The 16,928-nt window shown below is 43.1% G+C and overlaps 1 protein-coding gene and 1 pseudogene across 8 annotated transcripts in view; one reads left to right on the forward strand and one right to left on the reverse strand.

Annotated features, from left to right (window-relative positions):
* Positions 1–16,928, reverse strand: part of ubap2l (ubiquitin associated protein 2-like) — a 36,883-nt gene that overhangs the window by 12,884 nt on the left and 7,071 nt on the right. For 3 of the 7 annotated variants that reach the window (XM_080443063.1, XM_080443062.1, XM_080443067.1), the window contains exons 6-17: positions 11,574–11,684; positions 10,773–10,821; positions 6,765–6,809; positions 5,572–5,678; positions 5,276–5,335; positions 5,114–5,166; positions 4,857–4,942; positions 3,992–4,172; positions 2,776–2,977; positions 2,064–2,386; positions 1,144–1,316; positions 890–1,016 (exon numbers count right to left, since the gene is read on the reverse strand). In XM_080443063.1, the coding sequence (XP_080299189.1) occupies positions 890–1,016; positions 1,144–1,316; positions 2,064–2,386; positions 2,776–2,977; positions 3,992–4,172; positions 4,857–4,942; positions 5,114–5,166; positions 5,276–5,335; positions 5,572–5,678; positions 6,765–6,809; positions 10,773–10,821; positions 11,574–11,684 (1,517 nt within the window). The remainder of the gene's footprint in view (positions 1–889; positions 1,017–1,143; positions 1,317–2,063; positions 2,387–2,775; positions 2,978–3,991; positions 4,173–4,856; positions 4,943–5,113; positions 5,167–5,275; positions 5,336–5,571; positions 5,679–6,764; positions 6,810–10,772; positions 10,822–11,573; positions 11,685–16,928) is intronic. The other 4 variants (XM_080443065.1, XM_080443068.1, XM_080443064.1 and 1 more) reach the window with 3 other exon arrangements.
* LOC308095912 (UDP-N-acetylglucosamine transporter-like) lies at positions 14,138–15,233 on the forward strand (annotated as a pseudogene). The gene has a single exon. The product of its transcript is annotated as a UDP-N-acetylglucosamine transporter-like (transcript).

Raw genomic sequence — 16,928 nt, forward strand, 5'->3', positions numbered from 1 at the left:
TAATATATTAGGGTATGCAGAGAGAAAAAGATTCATTGATTGATCAAGCACAAAGAAAAACCAGGATAACGGTCAAATAGGCAATCTCTCCACAGTTAATCCCCTCACAACTCTGGCCCAAAGCCAAAACTGAAAACATTCTAATTAATCACTAGCTGGAGCACTCATCCAATGTCATTTTGACTATGCATGCACCTCATGGTACTCTAGCATTTCAAAGGCACTAAAATCAAAACCACAGTACAGACCTCTCAAAACAAGCGAATCAGACTACTAGGACTCACTTAATCCCTGCTCATTATGCTAGGGTGGGATGGCTCAGGGTAGAGGACAGAGTACAGCAACTTGCAATGGGCCTGGTTTTCAAGATACTGGGACCAGTGACCATGTACCTGTCAAACTACTTCAAAAGAGTGAGAAACGCACAACAGGCACAACACCAGGGGGAGCTCCACTGATCTCATTCTCCCCACATTCGGCAAACATGGAGATTCTTTCTATTATGTCACCAAAATGTGGAATGCCCTACCACCAGCCATCAAAAAGTGAGACTCCCTACCCTCATTCAAAACCGCCATAAAAGAGCACCCGTCTGCAATTTGCAACTGGACCTAGACTCTAGCTTGTCTTCTAGCTTGCCAGAAGAAATTGCCCCCCACTGTTTGTCCTGTAAATATACTTTTATCGCTCCTAATATTGATGATTTCTAGTATAGTAGTGTATGTCTTTATACGTCATGATGAATTGAATACATAGGACCACAATGGAAACAATCCCTCAGGGCTTTTTGCGTGATCCTTTTAGCATTATAGTATAACTGTACCTGTACTTTTTGCAAAAGTAAATATTCAATCAATCAAAATCTCATCCATAAAGACTATGACCTCACCTTGGGCTGCATGTCCTTCTGGGGAGAGGATGAGATTGAGGGTGAGGGAGGGTAGCGTCTGGACTGGGAGGTTCTCTGCTCATACAGGTCCATCTGGCTGGGGTTGGGGAGAGCAGCAGTCGACTCACTGGAGGTTGTAACAGCATAATGAACAGTGGGTGCAAAAAGTGACCCCAAAAAAATGGATGTCACTTTCTTACACTATCTCTCAATGTAATTACACCCGGTGTGATGCGTTATTGAGTCGTACAAACCTGCTAGGACTGGTGTACATGGTGTTCTGAACCTGGTTGGCTGGCGTGGTGGTGGCGGGGGTGGAGTCATATTCTGGCAGCACTGGTTCCGACCCAAACTGCAACGCCCCAAACTGGAGATTGAGGCCCGAGATGTCTGATGAGCCTGGCATCTCTACTGCCATCGCTGGAATCTGTAGACATTACAAGGAAACGGATGTTAAGAGATCTTTTCAGCAGTGTTTCCAACATTGTTTAGGGAGACGCAATGTGGCACCATCAACACTGGCGCATTACGGAGAAATAAATAAAAGGCTGGGAATAAAATGCATCATCATCTGCGTCTAAGTCCGGAGACTCCCGTCCAGGACAGGCTTCAGACGCGCCTCCTTGCAGGAGACTTGGCTCACATCTGAACCCATTTGATTTGGCATCAGGAACCCGTATGCCCTTGCTGACGTCGACCCCAGCCAGGGTTCAAACCCACGATCTTCCACATGAAACGCGTATGCTCCAACCGCTACACCGGGGCGGCCCTTTGGTTCTTTTTTTGCATCTGTATGCATTTTATCCCTGACAAGCACAACATGTCTAACGTCAGCCTCTAACGGTGGGCAGAATGTGAAGTAAGCACAGATGGAAACTGCCAGAGCAAGTTAACATCGAAGCCTAAAAAGATTATACAAGCCAGATGTTTGGATTGGGTTTACGAACCATATAAAATGACATTGTTTAGATGGAAATTTTACAGTTTGTTTCTACCAGTATTTCATTTCCTGATTTTGTCTCTTCCGTCTATATCAGTTGAGCATTTGCTTATCTTCTAATAAGTTAAGACAAAGACACCCAAGCTCAAGTGAAGTCGACACTTAGCAACCAGCATGCATTTCTGCTAATTGCCAAAACAGACAAAACATTTGAATACAAAGTGATGACGATACCTTTGTAGTAATGGAGGTTCTCTTCTTCTGCTGTTTTAGTTTGTGCTGCTGTAGTGGTAGAGGGCTGGAGCCCTGCGTGTCTGACGGACCCGGCGACACTTGCTGACCCAAAGTAGGGGCCGCCACCATTTTGGGGAGGGACGAGGCAGGTGGGGGGGCTACGTGGGGTGAGGTGGAGGTCTGTTGGGGAAAAGACGAAGGTGGAGGCAGGCCCTTGTCCTGCAGGAAAGCGTCCAACATGGATGAGGTGGAGGTGGTGGACTGGTAGGGCTGGCGCTTGGTGAAGGGTGTGTGGACCGCAGATTCCGGCTGAGTCTTCATATCTGCATGGAAAATACAAACATTTTTCCGAGCTCAAACATCGTGATTGCAAACAGGCAGAATTACCCGTGGCAAAGTTGGATGAAGCTCTGTCTTTGTGTTAGAAGTATTAATTTTATTCTTTTGGACTAAGGGTTGTAGGTATTTTGTATTGCTTCCTGTTATGTCCACATCTGGTGCCGCTTTGGTTTTTCAAAAAAGAAATAAATCTTACAATGGCTCTACTTCCCGTCTAGCCTGTATGTTTGTTGCTCACGCTCCATTAATGTGACCTGATGAAGGTGCAAGTAAAAAGTGTTGCTATGAGCAGAACATTTCTTCCTTTATCCTTTGGATAAGCTTTGAAAAACTAAAGTGAAAAAGAAATGATTTAAACAGTTTGTGCTCTCACCATACTGCCCGTGTGTCGAGGGGCTTGTATCCCACGAAGACGGAGTCGCGTTGGGAGGCCCACTTTGTGAGTGCTGGGCAGCCAGCTGGGCCAGTGCCTGGGCTGTTTTGTACTGCTCCAGGAACTGGGAACCAGTGGTGGTAACTGTGCTACCTCCTTTAGGGTCTCCCACGTCCCCGAAGCCCTTGCTCAGCATGCCCACCTGCAATAATGGTTATTACTTGAATATAATGTGGTGGTGTTTCAAACACATGCTGACTTGGAAGAGTTTCTGCCGGCCAGTTATGCTGCTGGTTTATGTTATCTTACATTTCTGTCTCTACTGTCAACAGATTATATTAGAGGCCCATTCCAAGGGAACATTAGATTTTCTATGATTATGTGGTATTTGGACAGTGTATTGACATGTAGGATTGTTGAAAATTGGGTTTAGCAAATTATTTCAAACTATTTGTCCTAAAACTCTGCTTATCATTCATTGTTCGTCAGGCTTGAAATTGACATAGGGAATTACTGTTCAGTTCTATTGGTTAAATTATTTTGTCTCACCCAAAAACAAGCAGATGCTTGTATTTGTCAGGGGCGGGGGATGAAGTAAGTAAGCTTTTGTTGTAGACCTGGCCTGTATCTATAGAAAATTCCCCAGGGAGGAAATTCTACAGCCAGTATAGTTTTTATTGGCAAGCATCAGACAGTTCCATTTGACCCAAATGAAGCATAACTAGCGGAAAACTAGTGTTACAATAGCATTGGGCCATCAACCTGTCAAAATGGCAGTTGTCAATGTAAATGACAACCCCATCATAGAGGACAGGTGCTAGAGTAGAGGAGGTGGCTGTAAAATTAAGTATATTTTTTGTAAATATGAACCCAAAGATGCTTTCAGTAGAATGACTGCACTTATAAATTGATATGCCAACAGGATTTTAAGCCAACGGAATGAGCCTTAAACATGCCAACAATGTCAATTGGATTTTGAGCCAATGGAATAAGTCTTAAACAACCAATAAACCACCTGAAATGTTAATAGGCATAAATAGACATACTGGAGACACTGCCAGAGACTTGCTATAACTTAAATAATATAGGCTATTATGCCATTAGCTGAAATAGAATACAACTCTAACTGCAGCGGAGGGCAAAACAATAGTGTACAGACAAAGGAGAGCAAGAGCTGACATGCATGTATTCAATCCACTACAAAGGCTTAGCTCACCATGCTGTGCTGGGTATAAGGAGTGCTAGAGGGTGCCTGAGAGAGCGGCACCCCTTGCTTGGAATTGCTGAAGACCAGTGACTGGGGCAATGAGGGGGGCTGGGAGGTTTCCATGGGGGCATTCTCTGGCTCCGAAGAGGACGACGGGGGAGTCTTGCCCAACAGCACTGCCAGATCAATCCTGTGGGAGGGGGCAGAGATCAGGGTCAGAACAAGAGGTTTACTAAACCGCTGGTACCACAACGGAAATCCCGCCCCTATAGACACTCTCTGCTTTAGGTCGTGACCAGGCTTATCTCTTCGCAGATGAGTTTCCCCTATATGCATTAAGCAGTGGCGGGCCGCCACAGTATGATTTTTTTCAGTAAAAAAAAAAGAAAAATTATATCAATGCTCAAATGCATTGATATAAGGCTCAAACGCTCTCAGGCAGGATGCCATCTGTGCCATCACCAGTTGTTGATGTGTGACCGACTGATTTGTATACTTTTGTCTATACTTTTGTCTAATAAAAGCATATTTTCCTAAATCTGGAGACAATTCATAAGTAAACTATACCGATTATTACTGTGCACTGTACTATATAAGATATATAAGACTTTGTGTTTGAGCATAAATATGCATTTTGAGAACCCAACTTTTTTTAAGCGCGCACGTGGCGCATTCCTCCCCCACACCTTCAACATCTGACTAGGGGAAACAATGATGAGTAATGCTGGGAACCAGGCTACATCAAATGGGGGTCTGTGGCCAATGCATATCAAACTGGGGGTCCTTGAAATTAAAAAGGTTGAGAATCACTGTACTAAACTACTTAAAAGTCAGTGAGGTTGTAGTTTCCACTTTTAAAGGCATCACAACCCACCTCTGTCCCTTAGTGATGGTGACATTCTCCTGAGGCAGAGGCATGGTGGCCACACTGGATGCTGTGAATATCTTGGTCTCTGACAACTGAGAGACAGAGACAGGGAGAGACAGGGACATACAGACAAGGATCAACACCAGCTGGCCTAAATGCATTAGTGACTTGGCTCTGGTTTCAGAAGTGCTCAAATTAACATTATATTTAGGTTCAGTGTTGAAGTACTACAGGTGGGTTTTTGAGCTCAAGAGACAACTCACATCCTCATTCCAGTCCTCAGTACCCCACTCTTCTGTTGGGGTCCTCCAGGCACCTACAGCATGAAAGAGAAAGGGCTCAGTACTCACGCACAGGGTAAACACAGCTTCAAACGGAATAAAGGTTGCCTAAAAATAAGTCACACAGCCAAGAGGCTGGCTTACCAGGAGCGGAATCAAACTTGGGCTGATAGTTTGTGCCCTCTCCTGCCGAGTATTCCAGCCCTGAAGAGAAAATAAAAAAAAGGAGGGAGGTCAGAGCAGAGTTTTCATTCATAAGACCAAGTGACTGTATTTACAGGAATAAAACTGTCAGTGAAACCATATTAAGACTTTCATTTATACATACAGGTCTTAGCTTAAGGAGCCTCATAGATGAAGCTGGACAATAATGTTTAACAAGCAGGTGTCTCGTCAATGTCTAGTCGGAGGTTAAAACATTAGTTGATCAATTAACTTACTTGCTCCTTCCTCAGGCTCCATGCTCACTGTGTTGTTCCAGGTACTGCCCCCTCCGTAGCTCTCCTCTGTCTGGGCTGGCTCGGCGTAGTCAGCAGGGTTGAATGTTCTGAGAGACAGTGACGGAGTAGGCCTTATGAGCATACAGAGTCTGGTCTACAGGCCTGTCTGAAAACTCTCGAGCTCATTGTGAACACTGACCACTGGTTTACAAACAAAAAACCATGGTTCTTTGTGTCTTGTCAAAGCACATATAGAGTGACAGCTGCACAGGCCTCAGTCATTTGCTGCTGAAGATAAAGCTGGTTAGAGTCTAGTCTGGGAGCACACTCTGCATCCCTATCCAGTGGTTCAGAATGGTTTCATCCAGTCAACCATACACTGCCCTCTACGCTGCCAGTGTTTTGGGATACCCTGTACTTAACTGAAGAAGCAAACATAAAGGATGAAACTGCTACCGCTTGGGAGAGCAACAAACTAATATAGGGATTGGTTTTTGGTGCTCTAATCTCCATTCATCCATGTGTTTTCACTAGGGTGCAATGTGGCACATATGGTACATGTCATTTGGTGGGTGGTTTAATGCAAAAGACCTGACAGTGCCATGTAAATTTCATGTTAATATGAGGTGTAAGGGAATTTAAACTATAACATGGTTAGCGTTATAAGCTGTTTGCTGAGCTACTGAAACTGTTGTGGGAGGAAGTATGGTCAAAGCAGGAAGTGATCGTAGATGCAGGCTACTGACGGTGCATGAGTAATCATCTGCAATGACAGACTTATAGGAAGCCAGAAGCAGAAAAATATCCCAAGCATTTGTTTTGCTTCTTTTCATCACCCTCCCTCCAACCATGTGTTCCACAGAGGTCTCTAACAAATCTGATGCATAACAGCAGTAGTTTTGCAGATTATAGACAGGAAAGAAAATCCACACACTCAAGCTTTAAGCGAACACTTCACATCAGGACTTCTGTGGAATTTGCCAAATTTAAATCTGTAGGCTTCTAGAGGGCTTGCATGGACAGGTTGAGGCCTGAGTGTTAACATTCTGCCCATATCTATTCGCTGGCATTTGTTTTCTAGCATGCTCCGAATACTGCATCATCATAACTTCTGCTTTCATGGCACTGGCAAATACCACCCCCTGGCAGAAAGCAAGATTGACACACTGACACACCAATGGTGGTGCACTCACCTCTCATCTCCTGACAAATCATATCTGGGCCCTTTATCAATCTGGCTTTAAGAGGGGAAAATAATAGCAAGGATTAGAAGCAGCACAATAAAGGGGAAAGTACAGGATACAATGTGTGTGTCCTCCATGCATAGTCACAAGTCACTGTCTGCAACACTGAGCACTTTACAAAAACATACAATAAACACTGCAAGGTGGAAGCAGTGGCACTTTTCTGCAGGTGTTTTGGTTAGTCTAAAAATAGGGAACGGGAATGTCACAAGTTTGTTTGTTTAATATTTCCTTCATCATAAAAGCATCTGACTCACAGGGCATACAAGTTAGAAAGGCATGCATGTAGTGGGTGGGAAACTTAATTAGCTTTTAAAGAAAATAAAAGAAGGTAAACCACCCTCTTAACAAATAGTTGTTTACACACTCAAATGGCCAGTAGAGTACGTAAGCAAAAATAACCAGCCACAGTTCAAATTTACCAAGAATTTCCCTGCAGCACAACCAGTTATTGGTCACATAATTCTAACAGTGGATTTGAAATCACACATGATCAGCCCCCTCCCCCCAGACCCTTTCCTAGCTGTACCATTAAATAAAGCAGAATAGCTTGAAGATACGCCTTATTAATACACCAGCATTTGGCTATTGTATGATGCCAATTTCCCACCCTTCTCATGCAGCTCGTAAGCACAAGGTCTATAAACCACACGACCCAGAGCAGCAGTGGAAGCAACAGACCCTTCAACAGGGATATGTTGAGGGACACACTAAGTATCCATCAGTCACACTACAGTACAAAGCAAGCCAAGCCAGTATGCTATCACTCAGAGTGGGCCATTAGTGTTATGTGGGTTCCAAGAAGCCAAACTTGTCAGCAGTGTATAAACAGGAATGGAAGCTGGATTTCTATAGCCGTTCTGCAGCAGCAAATGCATTAGCCCTCCATTTACATTGTGCATCCCTACACAACCCTGAAATTACACATACACAGGTTAAACAGATGGGAGGACACACTTCAAAAAGTAGTTAAGAAAATCCATTCATGATTAACGGTAAATATAACAGCCAAATTAATCGTGATTATGACCACTGGTGGCAAGATTCCATTGGCCTTGGGCTGACAAGGGCATTTGTTAGACGTTTGGATTGGAGGTTCAGTGTAATCTAGCAGGTCTCTTGACAGCAACTGCATTCCATACATTGTAAAATCCTGAATGTTAAAATGCAACTTTAACACTCAGGATCTTACCATTTTCTCTGGTCATCAAATGTCTCTTGCACACCTGAAAATAATCCATTTTACAGGTACGCTGTTGGAGTAAATGTACACAATCCAAGCGACCAAAAAAACCTGTGCACCTTTTTCACTTGTTCAATAAATACATTTAATGGCAACAATTCTGTCAAGGACCTTCTTCGTGCATATCAGACTGTTTAGTATCCAAATAGTTTCGAGATTAACACTGCTGCTGCAGAATATATCTCCTTTAAAGAATCGTTTTGAAGGAAACTAGTTTCAGCAAACAAGGACTTTGATTAACTTGTTACAGTGAAACACGTTTACAGTTTGGGTCACTGATCTGGCCAGAGGAGCCACTTGGAATCCTACAGGCCCATGACAAAAACAAAAAAAAAAGTCTATTGTTATTTACAAATCAAAATCTATAAACCTTAAGATCTTTGTGGGCTCCTCGTCAACCCATGATCATTGGAATTTTGCCAACATTTCATCCTAAACGGAAGCCCTGGAGTTTTAATGGCCTGTACAAGCTGCCCTACAATTCTCTCAAAATGGTTTGCATATGGACAATACAATATTCAGTTAATCAACAAGCTTACTGCCAATGCAGGCTGTGTATTCCTTCATCCTATTTTCTGCACCAGTGGCAGAAAAATCATGTTTCGGTTGGGGGAAAGTGAATGGCATTAAACTGAGTTGTGAAATATAAGGATAGCCCACACTGGATTTATGTTCCACTGGTGGTTCATTGAGCAGCTTTTTGACCTCAACCTATCCATGTGTATTCCACCAATCTCATTGCATCCCCCTTTTTGCGTCTAACAGGGTCCATCCTCCCTTGCAGCAAAAGCAGACCTGCCAACCTTGGGAAAATGTTTTTTTTAGTACCGCTTTCGCACGCGTTTCTGCGCATGCAGTTTCTGCATACGCCGCTTTGCTTGAACACAGTCATTTCCCACTATATTCCATAATCAAGTTCAATAATAAATCTGCTTTTTATGAGTAATTGAAATAGTGATACCATTATCAATAACATTATGTTGATAAGCTATATTACTTAATCAAATATAAAATCAGTACGCAGCCCTAATGCACATGTAGGCCTATTACATGTATGTACAAGATAAGACAGTGAAGTACAGTCAGACTGCTCACATGCTCATTAACATTGGAACACCACACTCGCTCACTCTGAGCTAGCTTGTTTGTTATTTTGGCCTGCTATTATATATATATATATATATAGTATGATTTAAGGAATACCATGTTGAGAATTATTCTGTGCCGATTTATTGGTGTGGCTTAATTTTCTCCTTCAAACCAAAGGCTTTGGTGGAACTGTTATCATTTAGGTTTAGGGTCTGATGTTAACAGCACTATAACAATAAGCCACCTCCGACAGTATTACAACATGGTAAGCATGATTGAGCACTTTTTTGCAATTATAGATATACCTGAAGAAATAGCACAGCTAGTATTTGTTTAAAATTTATCCCCATAAATTATAACAGTCAAACAACGCATGAAACTAGTACATAACGTTACCGAACATATTTAACAATGTTTCACAACATTACGGACACATTTTAAGTAGTTTGTACTTAGTTATTATGGCTCTCTCACATCCCATTTACGGTACCTAGTCAGTGCGCCACGGTCAATGCTTTTAACGGTCTGTGTTTTAGACTGAGATTTGGAGGTCAGAGAGGGGTAGGCACTCTTCCACCAGCACTCAACTGAACTCCCGTGAGTTGAGTTTACTAAAACTGAGGGGTAAATACCGAATGGAACATATTTTTAGTTTGATTGTTATACCGCGCCCATCCCCCAAATTGCATAGTTTTCAGTAGGCATTTTGTACCTGCGTACCGATACCAAGAATGCCGTAGTTTGGACGCAAAATATGTGCAGGTTGGCAGGTATGCAAAAGGAGTGCATAAGCCCTGCCTAGGTCTGTACTCTGAAAGGCAAGCTGATGAAGTCACAGAATCCCTCAGCTCACCCAAACAAGCTGCTTTGCTTAGAAGTTAGAACCAAACAAAGCCAGTATCACTTTCTGTTGTCAAAGGTGAAAATGACATGCTTAAGCATCTTGGAAGGAAGCCAGTGTGCCTGCAGCCTCACTAGAGGAAACCATACACTGCCGCGTTTTACAATCCCAACCCCCATCACAACATATTGTGAATGTGTACATTTTGCCAAATGTGGAGCTGTACAGTTATAATTTATGGCAGATAAAGCACTGCAGAACTAGATTTAAAACGGCTGCTCTAACTTTCCTGACAGCAAAAAAAAGTAAATAAAAATCTAATCAGGCAATGTCATCTCACTATTGTCATGACACAGTAACCTACAACCCTTTAGAAATGCCAACACACAATTATCACTGCAACCCACACAAGACACACAAACCAAAGCTCTACATAACTTGTAGGATAACACACAAATTAGAGGAAACCCATATGCAATGGCCAGAAAACATTAGGTTTAAATGTTAGCCAATTAGGTGGTTGTTAATGTAGCATAATATACCCAAATTTTCACTTTCACATGGTTTGTTTGGACACCCTGCACTCTGAAGGTTTGAGTTACATAAATGCTGTGTTCGGCCCACGCTGTTCCACTCCACTGGCCGGCCCAAACGTCCCGCCTCCTTTGGATTAAGGCTAAACAATAGGCTTGGGGTCCTGCTCTCTGGTGACCATGGCAACAGGTAAGAGAGCGAGGAGGAACAAAAAGCCCTCTGGTTTTAGGCAACACAGGTGTTATCTTACCCCATGCCCTGTGCAGAGAACCTGCCCCCTCGCCGTCCAGTAGATACTCCTGCAGATGACACCAGAAACGTATTTTAAATTCTCAAGCACAATGAACCCATCAGATGTACAACCAAGAATTGTTATTTATTTACAATAACTTTTATTAGATACATGACCAGAACAGCATGTCACAATCCATCCATCTAATCTATAATTCTGTAAATCTCTTCATGTCTGGTTATCCTTCTTGTATGTCTTGAACACCTCATCTGATCGACTTCACACTACTGCCGAGGACCAAAGGGAGTGTTGTATCGAGTGTGAAGTCGCCCAGATGAGAACGCTGCAAGGGCTGGGTAAAATGGACAAAATCAAATATATTTTACCCCGAGATTGATATTTTGGCTATATTAAAAAAAAAAAAAAAGGCAAATATACAAATAAATGCATGCTCGACACATTGAGCCTGTAGATCAGCCATTTTAGACATTCTATTTTTTTTTTTTTTTTAAAAGATTTTTGGAGTATAAAATAAGGAAAGTTTTTAAAACAGGAAGAGATTTTATGACATATCCAAAATCCCAGACGATATCTTGTGTCATATCAGGATATCGATATATTGCCCAGCCCTACCGGCTACTCAACAACACTGCAAGTTTTGAGGGGCAATACAGTGAACCAAACAATTCGACCGCTCAGAACGAGCACTGCACTACTTTGTTAAATATTACTCTGCTCCAAGTTGTCAGCAACTCCATCAGGAGTCCTGGTGGCTTGTGTGCAAGTGTATGAGAGTGCATGGGTGGGGGCATCTCTTACCCACGCCCACGGCCCCTCTTCCTCTGCCTCTCCCCCTGCGGCCTCGCTCTGTGCCTCTTACAGCAACTCCACCAGCCTTGCCTCCATCCAGGCCATTCTCCTGACCACGAACTAGAGGGGGGGGGGGGGGGGGGGATAAAGTTATGTTATTAACCATTTACTCCCCCTTTAATTTTTAAGCTTCTTTCTATTCAGCTATCTGACAAATGAAGTTCCCGGCAGGGCGGGACAATACAAGTATTGCCTACTGATGTTAATGGTTCATCATTTAACCATTAACCGTTGAGAAATTGCAGGTTAATACAAACGTTTTTTTTAATCACACTAAACGGTGCGATATTTTGACAATATTAATTTGTCAAACATTTTCAAAAACAGCAGATGGACAAATAAATGCATGCACGACACATCGAGCTTGTAGATAAGCCATTTTATCCAGTCTCTTTTCTTTTTTTTTTACAAATTTTGAAAATAAAAAAAGTGAGGCCTGGAGGAAGCCGCCACGATACAAAGCTGTAACTGCTTTATGATTGTTGCTCATGGTGCTGCCTTAGAAAAGTAAACAGAGAAAAATAAAGAACCTCACACACAGATGGAGTTGGATTTGTTGCCTTTTCAAAATCTATGTCTCTGCTTGGTGTGACAATATCACAGTATCATGTTCCGTTTAACATAATTGTCTCCTCCAGGCCGAAAGGCATGGCGAGAGAGTACGGTATGTTTTGCCCCCTGTCCGTCCGTGTGTCCGTCCGTCTGCCAGCAGCTAATCTCCGCCACCGTTGGCCCGGTCGCTGTGAAACTGTGCACACACACACACACTCCCTGGATGCCACAGCAGAACCTCTGCCCCACATTTTTCAGATCAGCCTGTCATAGCGCCAACATGAGGCTGACTTTTGCAAAACACATTTTTGGATATTACTGCTACAGATTTTGTCCAAAAAACATGCAAATCGGTACACAGTATCTCTATAGCAATGTGATCAACACGGAGCTGTCCGATTCTCCATATTCTATCCTGATTGGCTAAGATTGCCTTCCAAAGTTTGCAGGATTGGTTCATTTTGAACAAAATGCCTCAAATCATGAACGCAGCATGCGATTTCCGTGAAATTTTCCACGTAGACTCCCTCTTGGCCCAGGAAGAAATGCCACTTGAAGACTTTAAAATCAGCCTCATGGTGGCGCTATAACAGGCCGATTCACGTTTTTAGCTATAGCTGCACCGATCTGCGTGAAACTTTGCACGCACAATCCCTACAGGCCAAGGAAAAACCTTTGCCCTGCATTTTTCACATATGCTTTTTGGAGCGCCACCACGAGTTTTGTAAAAAAAAATGCTCTTACTCCTTCAGATTCTGTCCAAACATCACGCAAATCGGTACACAGTATCTCTATAGTCATGTGATCAAGATGGACGTGTCCGATATTTCATATTCCATCCTACTTGGCTAACATTGGCTTCCAAAGTTTGCAGGATAGGTCCGTTTTGAACAAAATTCCTCAAATCATGAACGCAGTGTGCGATTTCCGTGAAATCTTTCACACACATTCCCACTAGGCCGAGGAAGAAATGCCACCCTTTTCACATTGGCCTGTTATAGCGCCACCAGGAGGCCATAATAACCTACCTGACCTGGCGGAGACTTGTGCTCCGAGGAGCAATTTTTCTAGTTGCATAGGTGAAATAGGCTCTGCATTCCTCTCCTCTTCCCAGTCTCTCTCATCTCTTGCTGATCGAGCTCCAGTCTGACGTCACACACTAGTACAATGCCGATTTACGCTGACGTTTGGCACGTCAGTACTGTGACTGTCAGACATGACCATATTTATTACTTATTAGTTATTAGTTATTATTGTGGGTACTGTGGGCATAGTTGTACGAACGCTTGTTTTCTATTGTTGTATTGTTTATTGGATCTTGTTTAGTCGATACACTTAATTGTTTTAGCTCATGCTCATTTGACTTAGCTATTTTGTCTCATCTGTTTAAGGAAATAGGTAGCTGATATATTGCACTTTTACCTTAGCGCTAGGTATACTCTTGGTTGCTTGTTTTTGCAGAAAATGCACTAAAGACTTCTGGTGATTAGTAGTTTTCGTTCCCTACCTATGTTGAATACACTTATTGTAAGTCGCTTTGGATAAAAGCGTCTGCTAAATGACTGTAATGTAATGTAATGTGGGCTCGCTGCACCACTTAGTGCAATAATATTACATACAGTCATCCAAAGCGATTTACAATAAGTGCATTCAACATAGGTAGGGAACGAAAACTACTAATCACCAGAAGTCTTAGTACTATATCATAGTACTTGGCGGCCATGACGTCAGGGATCTCCATTCATGAGCATAAAAAGGGACACAAGACAGAAAAACACACGGTTTAAACTAAATTGTTCCTTTTCTGATAATCTCTTGCTTTTCACTTGTGGGAGGATTCTCAGTCTGAGACAGTGACTGAGAGAGGAACTGTGCTTACAAGAGGAACAACATAAAAGCATTTTGGCAACCGAGAGACCAGAGCAGTCCTACTCCTAAGGGCGAGCAAGATGAGTGTCGGAACCGGCAGTGCAAACACAGCAAGAGAAGAGCCCTTGTTGTTGTCGGTGTCCACTGGCCCAGGGGAGGAGCCGCCTGCGGCAACGGTCATGTCTTCCCCGTCTTACAGGTTGTGGCGGAAATACGTGTCACTAGCAGTGCTGGTGGTGCAGACCGTGACCGTACTGCTCACCGTACGCTACTCACGCACCCAGCAGGAGGACGGGCCCTGCTACCTGGCAACCTCTGCCGTGGTGTCGGCCGAGCTGCTCAAGATCTTCACCTGCATCCCGTTCATCTTCGGAGAGCAACGGTTCAGTGTCCAGTCATTGCACCGTGTATTCAAGGAGGAGATTGATGGAGACCCTGAAGTTGGCCATTCCCGCCGGCATCTACACCCTGCAGAACAATCTGCTCTATGCTGCTTTGTCCAACCTGGACACTGCCACCTACCAGGTGACGTATCAGCTGAAGATCCTCACCACCGCGCTGTTCTCGGTCTCCATGCTGGGAAAGAGGCTCCGGATCTACCAGTGGCTCTCCATGCTCATGCTGATGGCCGGTGTAGTGCTGGTCCAGTGGCCCACTGAACCAGTCGCCTCTACAGGCCCACTGAACCAGCGATCTGCAGGCAACCAGTTCATAGGACTGGCGGCTGTGCTGATCACCTGCATCACCAGTGGTTTTGCCGGGGTTTACTTTGAGAAGATCGTGAAGAAGACCAAAAGCAGCCTGTTGGTCCGTAATATACAGCTCGGTTTGTTCAGCGTTGCGTTTGGCTCTATTGGGATGATGGTGTATGATGGACGCAGGGTGAGAGTCTCTGGAATATTTCAAGGCTACAACAGCATCATCTTGACCGCATTCATTTCATATTTCTGGCTAGATAACTTTCATCCCACTAGTCTTTTCTTCGCAGGAGCAATTCTGGTCATTGCTGCCACGTTTCTCTACAGCTACGAGCGCAGTCCTGCTGCCAATCGGCCCCAAAATATAGACGGCCAGAGAATCCAGGTTTGAGCTTTACTACCACCTGAAGAGCAGCGGTGCACTACATTTACTCAAGTACTGTACTTAAGTACAATTTGGAGGTATTTTTTTACTTACCTGGAGTATTTCCAATTTTCTATACTCCACTACAAATATTTGAAAACTTTAGTTACTAGTTACTTTGCAGATTTTGATTATTATTACAAGACATACATTTACCACTTCAGCCCCATTTAAACTTTGGCTACTTGAAAATAGCCGATCTACAAGCTCGCGAGAAATCACTGCATGGCTTCTCTAGGGCACGGTTTCTCAACATAGGACGGTCCAATGGTCAGTAACTCTTGAGGGTGTACAAATGGAACCAAATGAACGTGTAAGTAGGGTGGCCACCAGCAGGACCTCAGAAAGGAGGACACTTTTGCGACTTATGTAAAACACATTTTTGGATATTACTCCTTCAGATTATATCCAAATTTCATGCACATCGGTACACACATGATCTCTATAGTCATGTGATCAAGATGAATCCGTTAGATTTTTCATATTCCATCCTGATTTGCTAAGATTGACATCTAAAGTTTACAGGATTGGCCCGTTTTGAACAAAATGCAGCAAATCATGAACGCAACGTCAGATTGTGGTGAAACTTTGCACGCACATTCGCTCAACATTGAGGAACACGTGCCACCCTTTCAACATTGCCCTATTATAGCGCCACCAGGAGGCCGATTTTTGTAAAACGATTTGTTTTATATTACTCCAACAAATGTTATCCAAACATCATGCAAATTGGTACACATTATCTCTTTAGTCAAGTTATCAAGATGGATCCGTCCAATTTTTCACATTCCAGCCTGATTGGCGAATTGCGAACAATTCTGGCCCACACTAACCTACCTGACCTGGCGGAGACCTGTGCTCCGAGGAGCACTTTTTCTAGTTTTATCTTGTATCACAATCCAAATCATATCCATAACTTTAACTATGGAGCTTAGAGCAACATTTTGGTGAGCATGCATAATACAAGAACAGAGATGCGAGGAAAAGGAGAATAAAATATCAATACTTGTCCAACCCCTAGTTCCCGTAGCAAAGAGTAGTTTCATAACCAAATTAAAACGACTTCTTAACCACGCAATTATGTCTAGGTAACATTGGAAATAGAGAAGGAGCTCCAGCAACACCACCAGAGCCGGGGGAGCATAGAGAATATTTGCCAAAGGCAGATGGACGCGGAGAAACTTTGTTGCTGCCCTACACGCCAGCCGGCGTAATGGGGATAAGTAAGTAAAACATTGAAAATGGTCTGTGTGGTTAATGTACGGTACTTGGCCAAGATGTGAATAGCAAATTATATCTATTGTATGGTCCTTTAAATCTCTTTCAGGAAATGCACAATAAAGAAAAATCTGTCCCGATACCAATAGCAGAATGATTTAAATACAAAGCAACTCAGCATTAGTCCAACTAATCTCTCAAGAGAGATTCTGCAGAATCTGTCTGCACCACTGCCCTAAACATGCAATCTTGTTGGTAGGAATAAACACAGAAGCACCGGGGAGGAAGTGGACTAAATAAGGGGAGGGCCAAACCAAGTTCCTGTTTCTACACAAAAAAGGAGGTGGCACCCTCTGCCACAGAGGCAAAAACAACTGAATGGGTTCCCAGATTAATGTCTAACAAACGAAATCGTAGAATTCTGGCAGAAAACAAAGTGAGTGCTGGATTATAATAATTACAAATTATATGACAAGAGGTTTTGGCTTAAATTGAAATTGCATGATCATATCCCACTAATGACAAACTGTCCTTCATTTTATT

This window comes from Gymnoscopelus braueri (assembly GCF_963280865.1).
Source record: "Gymnoscopelus braueri genome assembly, chromosome: 11".
Lineage (NCBI taxonomy): Eukaryota > Metazoa > Chordata > Actinopteri > Myctophiformes > Myctophidae > Gymnoscopelus > Gymnoscopelus braueri.